The 14,878-nt window shown below is 34.7% G+C and overlaps 2 protein-coding genes and 1 long non-coding RNA gene across 4 annotated transcripts in view; 1 reads left to right on the top strand and 2 right to left on the bottom strand.

Moving 5' to 3' along the window:
• The window catches only part of LOC122568637 (rho guanine nucleotide exchange factor 17), a 70,749-nt gene extending 65,596 nt beyond the window's left edge, over window positions 1-5,153 (bottom strand). The window contains exon 1 of the mRNA XM_043728600.1: window positions 3,809-5,153. The gene's annotated coding sequence lies outside the window, so the exon portion shown is untranslated. The remainder of the gene's footprint in view (window positions 1-3,808) is intronic.
• Window positions 5,154-10,439: 5,286 nt separating this feature from the next.
• LOC122568730 lies at window positions 10,440-12,266 on the top strand. 2 transcript variants are annotated; one of them, XM_043728833.1, is made up of 6 exons: window positions 10,440-10,582; window positions 11,115-11,205; window positions 11,285-11,384; window positions 11,467-11,654; window positions 11,727-11,777; window positions 11,872-12,266. In XM_043728833.1, exons 2-6 carry the CDS (start codon window positions 11,119-11,121, stop codon window positions 11,953-11,955), a joined length of 510 nt encoding a protein of 169 aa, XP_043584768.1. In that variant the 5' UTR covers window positions 10,440-10,582; window positions 11,115-11,118; the 3' UTR covers window positions 11,956-12,266. The 2 variants fall into 2 exon arrangements, with proteins under 2 accessions (XP_043584768.1, XP_043584759.1); XM_043728824.1 differs by lacking the exon at window positions 10,440-10,582 and adding an exon at window positions 10,590-11,026.
• LOC122568739 lies at window positions 11,584-12,760 on the bottom strand. The gene is made up of 3 exons (XR_006317188.1): window positions 12,686-12,760; window positions 12,208-12,329; window positions 11,584-11,770 (listed from the first exon to the last, which is right to left on the bottom strand). It is a non-coding gene; the product is annotated as an uncharacterized LOC122568739 (long non-coding RNA).
• Window positions 12,761-14,878: the final 2,118 nt, after the last annotated feature.

Here is a 14,878-nt window from a genome sequence, read left to right as displayed (position 1 = left end):
TCTTTCGTGTTTACTGGCCCTTCAAGAGCTTCGATCTTTTCGTCTACTAGTCTGCTTGAAAGAGTGACTGAAAAAGGAAGGATTTAGTGAGCGGTATTTGATTTTACTCGATTCACGTCACTTTTGATCCAACTGTGTGTTTCTATGGATAAAGAATTTCTTAGTTTTCGAAAAAAAATCGTTATTTACATATACTGTATATGATGCGTTTTAATTTTATACTGAAATTCTTTTTAAAATGTTAAAAAATGCTTTTGTTTGTTGAAAAAAAGCAAGATTGAAACTTAAAGATTCGGAGACCGTAGCAGTATTAAAGATATACTATGTACTATGCTAAAGATATACTATCACTATTTTCTGAGAATGTTGGAATGTTGTCAGAATGTTATACATCATGTTCTGTAGAAACGTAGAAATTTCAAGTTTATTGAGTGGTTGTTGAATGATTGTTGAAGTTCTGTGAATGTTTCATCTTCTTTTACGGTAATTGCCACAGGTTTCTTGCAAAGTTATTTATAACATTGCTCTTTATAAGCTACACCACATGCTCTACTTGTGGAACACGATTTTATTCTCAGAAACTCTTTGTCTCAATGATATAATAAAACACAAACACTTCTAGAAAATAATTGTAAGAAGCATTTTTGCGAAGAACTCAATAAAAAAATTTCATAAAAATGTAAGAATTAAATCTTTTCATGAAGATGTACGAAATATTCCGCTTTAAATATTTCTATGTAACCAAAAGCTAATTAATACATAATCGTACCAAAGAACCTCATAGAATTATGTTATTTTATTTCGACATGCAACTATATTCCCGCATCCTCCTAATAATTATCGTACCATACGGAAACTTAAAATCGTAATATATGTATATAGTTCGTTCAAGATATAACGAAACTGAACGAGTAATTAAAGGAAATTAGAATTATCGTCGGGTAAATAAATTTGATACCGCGTAACTGGTTAAGTATTCGTAATTGGTAGATTATCGAAGGTTATGTTCTTGAAAAAATAGAAGAGACAAAAATGATCACACAAGCTGGACTTGGTAAATTGATTCTTCACGCACGGTTAAGCAGGATACCGTGATAATGATCAACGCATTAATTTTATATAATAGCGGATTATTATTATTATTTTCACTACCATAATAAAATTATCAATTATCTACGAATATCGAAATTCGTAGAGGATACACTCCTCCTTCCTTATCTTTCCAACATTTTGCATATGTTAAATTGTAGAGAATATAAAATTGTAATAATTGATAATTATGGAACATAGTGCCCATGCTAATATGAAAAATCTTGTACGAATATTTTCGCACCTGTCTTAATACAGCTGCCAAAATCGATTGCTTGGTCTGCCATACGGCATTCCTCGCTCGATGACGCAACAGTGAACGCAATCATTGAAAAATACGACTTGTGGCATTCGTTAAGCCAACAGCGGAAAATAATGTACATATAAGAGCAAAGGAATTTGATCTTATTTACGCTTATACTGCACGGAAGTCGAAGCAAGTGTTACATGTGAGTTTCGACGAATTAAATCGTACAAGTCGAAAAATAAGATAATTTTAGCATCGAGTAATACTTCGAAGAACTCCTATCGTATTAAAGGCTTCTATTAAAAAGTCATTATCTATTAAAGAGTACTCTCCCCTCCTTAACGTTAAATATCATTTATGAAAAGATAAATTTAAAAAAATTTGTTAACTCTTACAGAATAATGAATTTGTATAACATACACATTTCACTTCCTCTACATTGTCCAAACATTGCAACCAGTACATATTGCACCATAACTTTTACCTTGCCTCTTGACATCACTGTGCAAACATTAAGCTCAGATCAATTTGTCACTCTTTATTACATCCAAGTCAAATATTCATTTCACTTCCATAATCAGTAACCTCAGCTCTATATACCAACACATCTGGAGGATAATCATTACATCGCGTGCTTCTCATGCTTCTCTTTAATTACCATTGAAATTAAAATAATAGTAGGTGAAAAAAGACGAACATCAGAAACGATTCCCGTTCAACTCTCTCGTCCCCTCCGGTTTCGTACGCGCGTTCTTTTATCGTTACGGGGATCAAGATTCGTCCTCGACTTTCGCGCGATTTATCGTCCCCAAGATGATCCTCTATGAAATGAGGAGAAAAAACGTGGCTGTTACGGTTGGTCGTCTTGGTGCAACGTAATGGGCCACGACGTTAGAGAGACACGAGAAACGAAGACTGCACACAGTACACACGCATCCTCCGTGCACAATGCCTTACGACTTCTTCTTTCCTCGCCCATCGAGAAACGACCGCGACGAGGAGTAAACTTAGGGCTTCCGGCATTGTCGAGATTACCAGCAAACTTCAACTTTCACCGATCGAGCAAAAATCGCGATTTTTCCCAGCTCGAACAACGGTTCGCAGAGCCGCGCAGGGCGATCGAACATTATATTCATAAATAGCGGCCCAACGTGCTCCATTGTAATACTTTCTCATGTGGTTATCGTAGCTGAGCTCCGTTCCACAGAAGGATACGCTCCGTGATCCCGCTACACACCAGCAGGGGAGATTTTAACAGGTGGATATATTTTGCTTAGATGTTTCGATAGGTACGGAGAGATTGGAAAATACACATTTTATTTCGTGTAGCGAAATTATCCGAAATACATAGTACGCTGTAAGTACAGAAAACTGATGGTCGAATCGACGTTCGATCAACTCCTGTTGAGAATCCATCGAGAAACGATCAAGCTCTTGATTAACGTTTGACTTCGGGAGAAGATGTATCGCGATCAGATTGCACTTTACGGGAGTAACTCTAGCAGGTGATTTGTTTTAATTGAGACGTTTCTAAGAATAGAAAAGTAAGCGTTGTAGTTTTAACCGTGTCATGTGGGCGATATTAAATTGTCATTTTTATGTGTCATTTGTTAGGAAGTCCTTACTGATCGTTAAATATAAATTACTTGGAAGATCTTGTACGGTTGAAGTAATATCATTAGCAAAGTTTTACAAGTCACAAATTGCAAGTTGTCAATGGTGAGGTAGGAAGTTTGACAATAACATAAGCGAAGTTCTATAAGCGGATTTTGAAAGGTTCGAACTAGTTATTTATTCTCTTCGATGTATAATTTAAAAAATTGCAGCTATAAGAAGATTTCATTTTCTGACAATTTCAGTAAATAAAAAGTGCCATTTAAAAATCAAGTTCCTTTTGGAACATATTAATTTACAATCAAGTAATGTTGCTACTAATTTCAATTTTTAACTTCTCCATGAAATATTAAATTTACAGATATCTCTTTTTCATTTCCAATAAATGATTATTGATTTTTTAACCTTATAAAAAGAACAAAGTTCGCAACAATCTAAAAAATTGAGATAGTAAAGAGATAAGTTTAGGTAAAAACAACTAGAATGAGATTCTACACGCAATTAAAAATACGTATAAGAAAAGCTGTTTCCTTACTTCAATATTTACTTACAATCCTTCAATATTTTCTTTTAATATTCAAATTGTAAAGACTTTTGTACAATAGAAATCTACAATACTAACATTTATCATATCGGTTAACAAATTATCGTGAAAGATGATATTCAGTGCAAGAAGATCTTCCTGTTTAACCTGCCTTGACTTTGTTCTGAAATACTTTTCACGATATAAAAATACCAGCGAGTCTGACAAGTTATTAATACCAGCAATGTACACAACAGTTCAAGATACCAGATAGAAATATTTGTCTTTAATAATTCTCAATAAGGAATTTTGCGTAAAACAACATATATACTCACTCCTGCAAGGGTTCGAAAACGCTTCCTTGGATGCCATCCACGTAATTCTGCTCGAGAAAGTATTCCCGTTTGATCGCCACGCAGATATCCATAACAAGCACTTCCTCAAACCAGGTGATGTTTCGTGCACGAGGAATTATCATCGACGGCTTTCCACTAAACACAATTTCGTTGCATTGCACTTCAGAATGAAAATTTTCTTCGCTGTTAAACTCGTCGTTTCCAAACAATCGTTAAATCGACGTTGTTCGATCCCGTACATTACTCGAGAGTAACGCAGCATAATAAATGTTCCACAAATCTCGATGTTCTACTTCTGTTTGGCCGTTTGTTTCTGAGTTCGATCGAACCGGCTGTTTCTAAACCGATTTCAGCCTCGAATCGAACCGATCGAAAAGACCCAACCGGATCATGCACAGCTACAGTTGAAAAACATTTATCGAAAATCTTTTACACGGTCAGATTGGCCAAGACAGATTCGAGTATTCGCTTACGTTCGTGGGAGCCTTATCGTTGCGAGATAATATTATCATAATATTGTGTTTACGAGTTTGTTCGTTCCGCAGATTGCGAACGATATACAGATCTTCATATCGGCAAACGAAATGTCTCTGTCCTCGTTTCGGACCACTAGTTTCACAGAGGTAATCTTAAAGTCAATGTGACTAGATTAGCAGATCACGAATCGGTTTTTTGCATAGAGATCGACATACACACACACGCGCGCACACACGCACACGCACGCACGCACACTTCTATAGGTGCAAGTATCATACGTATAAATATTAACCTGAAGGCATTCTTCACGATTCTTCGAGCGCGCGAGATCGCTTTCCTCCGCTCTTAATTAATCACGAGTGCACTTGGAATTAAACGCACGGAATGCAACGACACACGGCTACTATCCGAGAGCACTTTCACTCAGCCATTTTTTTTCTTTTTTTTTTATAGTAAGAATCAATTTTTGGCTGCTCTGTTAATCGATCATACCGAATCGAGATTCGAAAACATCGACAGCCGTGAGATGGTCAACAAGCGACGACGCACATCAAAGTATGAATATCTTTTCTTTCTACTGTCTTCGTACTTCGTACTTTTATCTTACTCGGTCGTAAGTGCACACGTATCGCTTTTATCAGTTCATAAGAAAGGACACCGTGAACGCTTTGATTTGCTCGACGAACAGCTCGGCACCAATGGAAACATTAATCTCGTTCACTTACTCGACGCGGAATTGTATTCCGTAACAGTAGCATATTAAAGATGCTAATGCGAACCACTTAAACCAGTTTCGTCAAGAAAACCGACTATCTCTTTCGTACCAAGAGGACGATTAATCGATTAATTGCTCGCACACGAAAGCGCTGAACGGAATCTCGCGCCGATCGCCGAGAACGAAATGTCTGTTTTCCCCGTCACAAACGTCCGAGCTTTTCTTCTCCGAGAAGCTTTCAATTTCTAACGACCACTGTTTGATCCTCATCCTCTGAACCACTTAACCTCTCTCAGTTCTACCTTCCACGTTAACTAGCCTTAAACTCGGCTCGTGCACACATACGAGCCTCGAATACTGTGCGCTCAGCATCGGAGGATCACGAATCTTGTTCACGAAAAACAAGCACAACACCAGCGAACCACAAAATACACCGTGACTTCTATCTAAAATCCACTAAACCACCCAGAAGATCTCATAAATCCTGCTTCAATCAGAAGATCATCGATGGTCTTGTGTAGATATTATATTTCTCGTCCGGGTGGACGAATCCAGGTCCAATAAACAGGATAATTCCACGCACCAAGGATTGTGATCGAGAAACTCGATCGTCGATCGTTCCACCGCGAACGAATCAAGTCGATCGCAACGGTGTCCAGTGAGCTCACCAGGTTTAATTAGCAGCGCGATCGGCAGAGGAATCGGCGCGTAAGAGAACACTGCCGGAGCATCGAAGACGACGAGGACGACGACGAGCAAGTGCGCTTCACGGATCCAGACGTTGGGACCGCTCGGCGACGCTCAACCGTTCTGGTGTAATCGAGGCGATATACACACGGCCGATGCGGTTTCACGGCAGGGAAAGAGAAGGAGTGACTACGCGAGAGTGAGAGCCTGAGTAAGGAAGAAAGAAAAAGAGAGGGAGATAGCTAGAAAGAAAGAGAAGGGTTACATCAGATCACCGAGACACGCTGCACGTTTCACAGCCGAGACGACAGAGCGATCGAGAACAGATCTCCGGTGGGTACGAATGGGCCGCGGCGAACGTCGACGACGACGACGAGTTGGAGGCCGACAAATGGGTGTACAGATCCAGCTGGGCAACACGAAGCTGGCCCGATTCGATACGAGAGACCATGGCGTATGTGCACGAGCCGAGTCGGACCGCCACGGCACGAACCGGTGCGAAGGAAACCTTCGACGTCGCGAGAGAGTGTGTGAGAGAGACCAGAACGGGGCCCAATCTCACTAGAGGGGACCTCTATAGCGCCTTTCCCCTAACTCCAACGCCACCGTGCTCCGCTCGCGCGTGCAATTGTGCACACAATCTTCGTTGCATTTTCTCAAATACGTTACATGTTCATTTTCCTATGTTATGTGTATTCGAGATTATTTTCTTCAAAATATCCTTTTGACATATTATATTTATCAATTGTGTTAATTTGTTTAAAAGGCAATCCCTTTTGAGAGGTGAATCAAGTGTCATCGAGAGTTTTGGAATAAAAGTTGGTTGAGTGATAGATTTGATGGATTTAGGAAGAATTATGTGAATGGAGTTTACAATACAAGGCCATTTAATGTATCTATGTGGATTTTATTCATGGTGAAGTTTTTGGCGGGAACATAATTAGATTCAAGCATAAATTATCGATGTAATACATGGATTAATGTTAAACTGTTTTTACGTGTTTATTTTAATTTCGTTGTGATAGCGTTACCTGATCGATGATGGTAGAGTGAGTTTGCATGGTGTCCAGAATAACAGAGGATGAAATAGGAGTGCGAAGTAACGCGAAATCATTGACACAAAAGGAGTTGACTATATCGCGTTTCCGATAACTGTGATAGCTTCGTACACGAATAAGTTCGCTGAACAGTATAAACATTCTTCCGTTTCAAAAACAGTGTCCATAGCAAGTACCTCCATTTGCATTGCAAAACGAGAATCAATTTAGGATAACTTTATTAGTCAGCAGAAATTACATATATTTTTTTTTAGTAAAAATTTATTTTGAAATAAGCTCGATTCCCCAAATTAATGAAAGAATATGCGTTTAATTTTAAATCCACTGTATGGCATTACAGTTTTTCTCGAAGAGCATTCAACGCGAAACGCAAAGTTGTTCCAACAACTTTTTGTTGATCCGATTCCTTTCCTGCAACGCGCACCGCGTTAACCTGCTTGAAAAGCGAAATACCAATGCACAAATTTAATTACGGTTCGGTGATTTATTTGGAGCGCCTTAACATGATGTAAGTAACATTTTCCTGTGGAAACTTTGACTCTTTCGAGTAATGTTTGTATTAGACACTTCGTGCTATCAATTTGTAGATTTATTCATCTTTTTATATTCTTCTTTCATTAATATCTTTTCACGAAAATTGTGTTTTAATTCTGCACGTAATTAATATCTTATTATCAATCGTACGTGCGAAATCTTTAACTTTAAAGTACAGATAAATCACGACTGAATAATTAAAAATAATGGTAAAGTTTGTTTTTCCTTCTTGTATCTTTTACTATAAATATTTTTTTAAACAGCGAGCTTCTTTCTGCTTAGAATTAATTTCTTCTTTCTCAAATAAAATTTTTCCAATGCAAAAATTACATTGGAAACATTAAGCGTTATTGTAAGAAAGCGATTACCACTAGTTAGTTAGGTATCCAAATAGCAGAGCCTCGGGCTCCTTTTTGCTTCTGTATTTCTACCAATTGCAATGGAGTGATGCATCGACTTATTATGTCTTGATTTGCCCATTTTCCGTAAGCATAAGCAGTCACGCGCAGGTTGTTCATTGAAAATCTATTGGTGTTGCCTTTACTAGCTACAAGACTTACCATTCACGAGGTCGAGATATGCCTTTAAGAATGGATACGGCGACAACGTTGTACGCGCTGCTTTTGACTGACACCTAAATTGAGAGCCATTTTAAAGCTAATTCACAGTTACGCGACGCTAAAATGAACTGTCACATTATAATTTCCGAGACAAACATTAATCTTCTTTTTGGCTTCTCGCTAGCATCGAAAGAACCAACCAAGTACTGGATCTGCAGATGTCTTCAAGGTCTCCCTCTCGTGTCTTCATATCATCAAATGTTCGTACTAAATTATGTAATGAATCTATCAGGTTGTCCGAAAAGTTTCTTTCGTTTCATAAGGTGATAATAAATGAACAACAATTTCTGTTTTATATTATTTTATTGAATTAAGCATGATCCATTTCGTTATATTTCTATTATTATGTTCGTGCATAATTCAATAAACTAATATAAAACAAAAAACATTGTGCATCTATTATTTCCTTATAAAACGAAAGAAACTTTTCGGACAACCTAATAAAATCGAAAGATTTATGGTATTTATACACGCAGCTCTTTCATCAGTTTTTTTTTTTTTTTTTTTGTAACATATGATTAAATATACATTAAAGAAGGAATTACTCATGTGTGGACATTGCTTTATAGTAACTCGCTGGAATTATCAAGGAACCAATAAGACGGCGAACTATCTTAGAAAATGATTGAGACGAATAGCCTAAGAGAGCAAGACAGAGAATTTTGATGATTCAAGGGACTGAGAAGAGTTCCAGGCATTCATACTTACATATTTATAGCTTTTTGACTAGCCGGCTTCGGGAGTCTATGAAACGCATCTGTCGCTCTACGTTTACGTTGTTAAAATGGATAATACCCGTATATTTTTTCCATGAACTGTATGGCAACGTAATGATCTTCTTCCCTCGAGAGTAGCAATGAATGCAATATCCACGATCTCCTTAATACTAGATATGCCTACAATAAAAGACCGTTCTACGTAAGTACTTGCAGATCGAATGCCAACTATGAGATAAATTCTTCTCGCAGCAGTAGCTCTGATCAAATATGCCATTACTCCATATTATTCTGCAAACCAATTTTCTCCTTCCTTGAAGCAATCCCTTTGCGATTTTTTATTTTTAGTCGATGGTTGCTGTCGCTTTATTCTCTTTCTTTTCTATTTCTTATAATAGTTGAACTCAATCAAAAAGTACGATATAAATAAAATTCAATAAAACGAAGGTAATAACTTTTATCGAAATTATTGAATTATATTGATACAATTGAATTACGATGTTTTATTACGCAATCGAAATACGAAGACTACGATCATCTCGTTGTCCCGAGAAGAATACCTCATTCATTATGCAATATGCTATCGTGTTCGATGACTATAGGAATTTAAGAGGCTCGCGTGAATTTTACAACGTTCTATTCAATTGTGAGTCTCCTGACATTCCGTATTAGCGTCTGATGGAAGGATCCATCAAACACGTATCATTTAAAATAACAAACGTTCTGTTGTTTACAATTGCGCCATTTAAATAGAATGAATTACGTATTTTGATAAGCATTTGTACTGTTGTTTTAACTGTCGGAAATTAGTTTGCGAAACAGATCTCGCAATCCATGTCCTTTGAACATTGTTATTGCATCTACAACTCTATTGTTTCATGCGTTTCGTTACTAATGGTATCAGCATATAACAGATCAGGTGAAAGCTTCCTGTCGTTGTATTTAGACAACTTTATAGGACTTAACATTTAGCGCTGTCAAAGGCTATCGGTTTTGTTTTGTGACTGCATTATCAGATCTTATCTGGTTTCAGTCGGCTTATTTGCATTTGCGGTACCAAAATGGCTGCTTCCCGCGGAAACCGCAAGCAAGTAATTCGAAACCATTGAACTACATTTTCCACGGGTTAATCACCGACAACGTTCGATAGTTGATAATATACATACATTAATTACGATATTTTTATCCTTGCGTCGCCAAGGTACACTTTACTAAACGAATGTGTTCTTCCGTCATTGCTTACTATCGACGGTTGTAAAACACGTAATTCTATTTATTCTTTGATGTAAAAAAACTTCACGTAATTCATGAGAAACACATTATCAAATTTTCCAAACCACAATCTCTATCATATTATTTTATCTGTTTTATTAAAATATATTTGTAATGTTGAAACTGTATCGTAATAAATGTCTTATTTAAAGTTTGCAAATATAATTATTGCGTATTTTAGTAAATAAATTAGTTTCTTAAAATGTGTAATGTTGTGATAAAATTCTATTTTATGTTATACATAATAAATTAAAGCAATTCAAACTTTCCAATTGTAAAAGTTATTACTTAGGAAAACTGTCAGTTCATTGTAGATACATTAAAATAAAAAAATTTTTGTTCGACCTTTGATAAATAAACCCACTAGTCATGTTTTAATTGTATATATCCGATACTTCTGTACTGAAATTTGAACATTACTTACAAGAACTGAGACAATACATTCTATCAGCTTACGCTCGAGTATTGAGGGAACCGCCATAACAATCCTGCAGCAAAGTGGAGGGGAAGTAAACGCTGACACGGCGCCATTAACAGTACACTTACTGACGCGTGCGTGGCATTGTTTGTTAGCAGTGAAACATTCCAAATGGTTAAAATATTCGAAATCTGGTAACCGGTGTCTACTTATTATAATAAGGATTTAATTTAATAAAGCTATCTTATTTATAAACGTAAGTAAACTTGAAAATTACGTACCTTCGAAGGTGTATCTGATAACCAATCACGTGGAGTAGGAGATAAAGTAAATTACATTAAAATATCAAAATACGAACTCCAATTTCACATTTGTATGATTATAAAACTAGCAGTTTTTTCTTAATTATATTCTCGTTCAAGATTTGGATGTTATACTTTCGTATGTATAGATAAAATTTTCATTCGTAACAACGGTGTTCGACATTAATGATTTTAATACCTTTCTCTTACACGCTTCGAAATATATTAATATGTTACTTAAGTTGGAAATTTAAATTTCAAAGTGGCATTCAGAAATGGATATAAAGTAACATTTTCATTGAATTCGTTCGCTAGTATTTTCTAGTTTATGGAATTTGTATGTTGGTAGACCTTTTACATGTTGACGCCCAAACCTTGAATCTTGAATACACTAACAAGTGGGTGGTGTTTATTAATCGAATCATCTGCGTTCTCTAGTTAATGGACGCTATTATAATTATTACACGTAAATTTTTATTTTAACAGAATCATGACCATATTGGAATCCTGCTGGTCACCATTTGTTTGGACCAATAACATCAAGACAGGATGCAAAGCTATTGCTTTTTATACAATTGTATGTATTTTGAATTTAATATAACTGTTTCACTGTATTTAGTTTTATATGATTTCAAACTGCTTATCTCTTGTTGTAGGCAATTAGTATAATATGCATTACATTGGTATGTTATCAATTAAATGGAGGAGATTCATCTCAATTGTATAATCCTCTGTTTGAGGCTGATATTAGAGGATGTAAGTAATATAATTGTGTATTGGTAATATATATATACCAGTTACTCCATTATATTTACACATTATATATATGATTTTTTAGCAATGCAAATTGGTGGAGGATTTATGATCTTTTATTTTGCTCTCTTGATAATATCAAGCGGTTTGATGATGCATGGATTAAGAGAAGGAATAAGGGGATGGTTACTTCCCTGGCTTATATTATGGTTCATTGTATGTTTATTCCAATTAGTTTTTGGACTTTGGCTTGTAGGAGGTTATTACATCTATGTAAGTTTTGTATATTCCATTAACATATTTTTTGCAGGTTTGTAAATTGATATCTTAATGTCATGATTATAGCTTGATGCAACATTTGCAGCGATGTGTATTTGGTTCTGGATGTCCTATAACGTAAGCATAAAACAATTTATTTGTTGATATATCTTATTATATGATACAACGTATATTTAAATTGTATTTATTATATAATTGATTGTCTTTTCAGATATACTGTTGGTTAGTTGTGTTGTCAATGTACAAAATATTTGAAGAATTACAATCTCCGAATATAGAACTTTTGTGGCCTTAAGTAGGTACATAATACTAACTATAAGATATCAAGTACATTGATTGGCACCAAAGTAAGATACAGTGTCTTGGGAGATACAGATATTATCTTCTACTTTTGTACATTTTCTTCAAACGAAATGTTTATTTAGAGAATTAATATTATTTAAAAGATAATTTACATCAAACAAAAGCTTGTGTTCAACTCGGTTATGATTATTTATTTTGACGTATCTAATATTAAATATTATAAACACATAAGTAATATACTCACGTGTCAGTAATGTACAATTAGTTTGAAGCTTAGAACTTTTTACATTTTAACAAAAAGACTGATAATGGTCTAAGGAAACATCCGTCCAAATTTCAGAGTAGTATTTTGAAATTTGTTAACAACTGTAAACAAGACAATTTTATAGGTGATTGCTCTACATGACCAAAAATATTTGAAACAAATAGACAAATTTATTATGAATTTTTATATAAGATATTCTATGATATTTGTAAAAATTTTGTATGTTTGATATAAATAAAAAAAGTACGTTAATAAATCTCTTAAAGCATTATAATGAGATACACAGTAATACAATATGCAAAATAAGAATTTGAGGTTATTTGTGTGTATACTTAGAAATAATGAGTTCGATTGGTATTAAAATGAGCTAAATTATAAAAAAAGAAGTTGACTCATGACCGAAAAGTGTACAATACAACAATTAGCTATGAAATAATTAAATAATTATTTAACTTACATTTTTTACATTACCGCTCGTCGTTAAACAAGTATCTCGTTAAAGGTACGCGAGCGTCATCTAGCGGAATATTTTTTAGACATGAGAAAAGCATATGCAGATAAACGCGCGTAAAATATATTTTCAAATATTAAACATTCTGTTCTATCAAAAATTACGATAAATGTTTATTTTAGAGAGAAAAACAGAAGATCATTTTCATTAATTTGCAAATACTCACTTATCTTAGATATACGGTAATACATACTTGATGATCTTAAATAAACTATAATTTGAAATACGTTCATGATAGATGGCGTAAAGATGTACTTATTAGTAATATCTTAAAATCGATACAAAACATTAAAAAGATGTATATTATTAAACACTTAAAATAATTACGACTATTTCACAATTGCAATTATTTAGGTAAGAATTTTAAAAAGTTTGATGTATTTTGGTAAAACATATCCCTGTTTTAAATCAATCATTTGATTGTACCATCTTCTATGATGTAGTCAAATTTCAAAAGATGTAATTAATGTATGTGATTAATATAATCGAAAAAGTTTTACATTAGATTTCAGTAGCAATCTCCAAACTGAAGAATAAATGTATATATGTATGTGTATATGTATAAATCTATTCATTAGAATAACTGTCAGTCATAACAATGACCTCTTTAATTTAGCAGTAACATACCTCGTACTTGATTCGAGGATGTAGGCTTTCCTTTTAATAGAAATACGTGAAAACGAAATAAATTATATATGTATTGACCTATCCTTAAAGTTACGATCATAGTCAGATCAAGTATGTAAATATAAACTTGGTGGTATTGCAATTCAGTGATCATATGGTAGCGGAATTATTGGAGGAAACCAGACGCTTTCTAAGTCTCTCTTAAGTTGTCCTGTTCTTGATACGGTGATTAATGACAACTTCGAGAAATCCTCCCTCAGCGGACCACCGTGTTCGTGGTCTGTCGAAGTTGATATTAATGGGCTGGCGCTAGTGAAATGTTTCGTATCTTACATGTAATTAGTGATTCCGGCGAAGGAGAGAGCGCGTGTCTGACAAATTTTCACGAAGTAACTGTTCGCCGACCATAGAAATTAAGATAACGATCATCGACGATGTTGTAAAACATTTTGCGAAAGTTTTATTTATTATAGTAATTAATAATGACACCGAATCGAATAATCCCGATGAAATTAAATTAAACTGGTTACTTGTTTTATCATCCTTAATTCGAACGTTTCGTAAGTTTAAAAAATACGGAGAATTCAATTGTACCTAAGATTCGTATTACATTCGACAAAACGAAAGTTAACTGTCGCGTTTCATAAATTCGTCAATAATATTATTGCCTGAACTTTATTTTACAAATTCCATTAGTTTCAAGCGTCGAATGATTAACAGAGCATAAATATCTCCATTTGGCACCACGGAATGGCGAACTCCAGCAAAGTATCGGACGAACGAAATTTACAGCAATGGATATTTTTTTTCGGTGGGACTTTCGACTGTCGACAATGGTTTCACGAAAGATGGTAGGCATAATAATGTAGAATCTTTATTGTCACGACGGTACTTTCACTTCTGGACCGACCACACCCGAGGTAATCGATCACGATGATCATAAGCACCTATAAGCATTCGAATAAATTTTGTAGGGATACAGGTCTGTATAAGTAACGAAATTAAATGCCAGGTAGAACTGATCCTTGCGCAATACCTTAACTTTATTGATTATTGGAAAGGAAAGTATTCTGCACTAACATGCAAATATACAAGTACATGTTAGTTCGACTTCGTTAATATTGAGTTATAATTAAGGTTTCTCAGCTAATTTGCATTATTGAATTCTATTTCTTAACATTGCGGTTATTATATTTCTTTTACCGCTATTTTTTCTTCCATTTGAATCCTATAATCTTATGAAGTGTAAAGAAACCGAAGTATTTAGAGCAGTATGATAAAATATTTGTTAAATTATGGACATTTTTTTTGAAACTAGTATTTTCTTTTTTAAATAATATTGCATTTACACAATTTCTATGCATTTCTTTCCTACTCGATCCATAGGTTGATATCTCAATCGTAATCTGATTTCAAACTTGTCTTAATAGATATGTATTCGTAAATATTAAAAATGATTAAATACTATTTTATAAAAATAGCAAATATTACAAACAAAAGATCTTAGAAATT

Source organism: Bombus pyrosoma, linkage group LG1, assembly GCF_014825855.1.
Source record: "Bombus pyrosoma isolate SC7728 linkage group LG1, ASM1482585v1, whole genome shotgun sequence".
Lineage (NCBI taxonomy): Eukaryota > Metazoa > Arthropoda > Insecta > Hymenoptera > Apidae > Bombus > Bombus pyrosoma.
The sequence above is the reverse complement of the archived record's forward strand: the minus strand, read 5'-3'. Positions and strand labels throughout refer to the sequence as shown.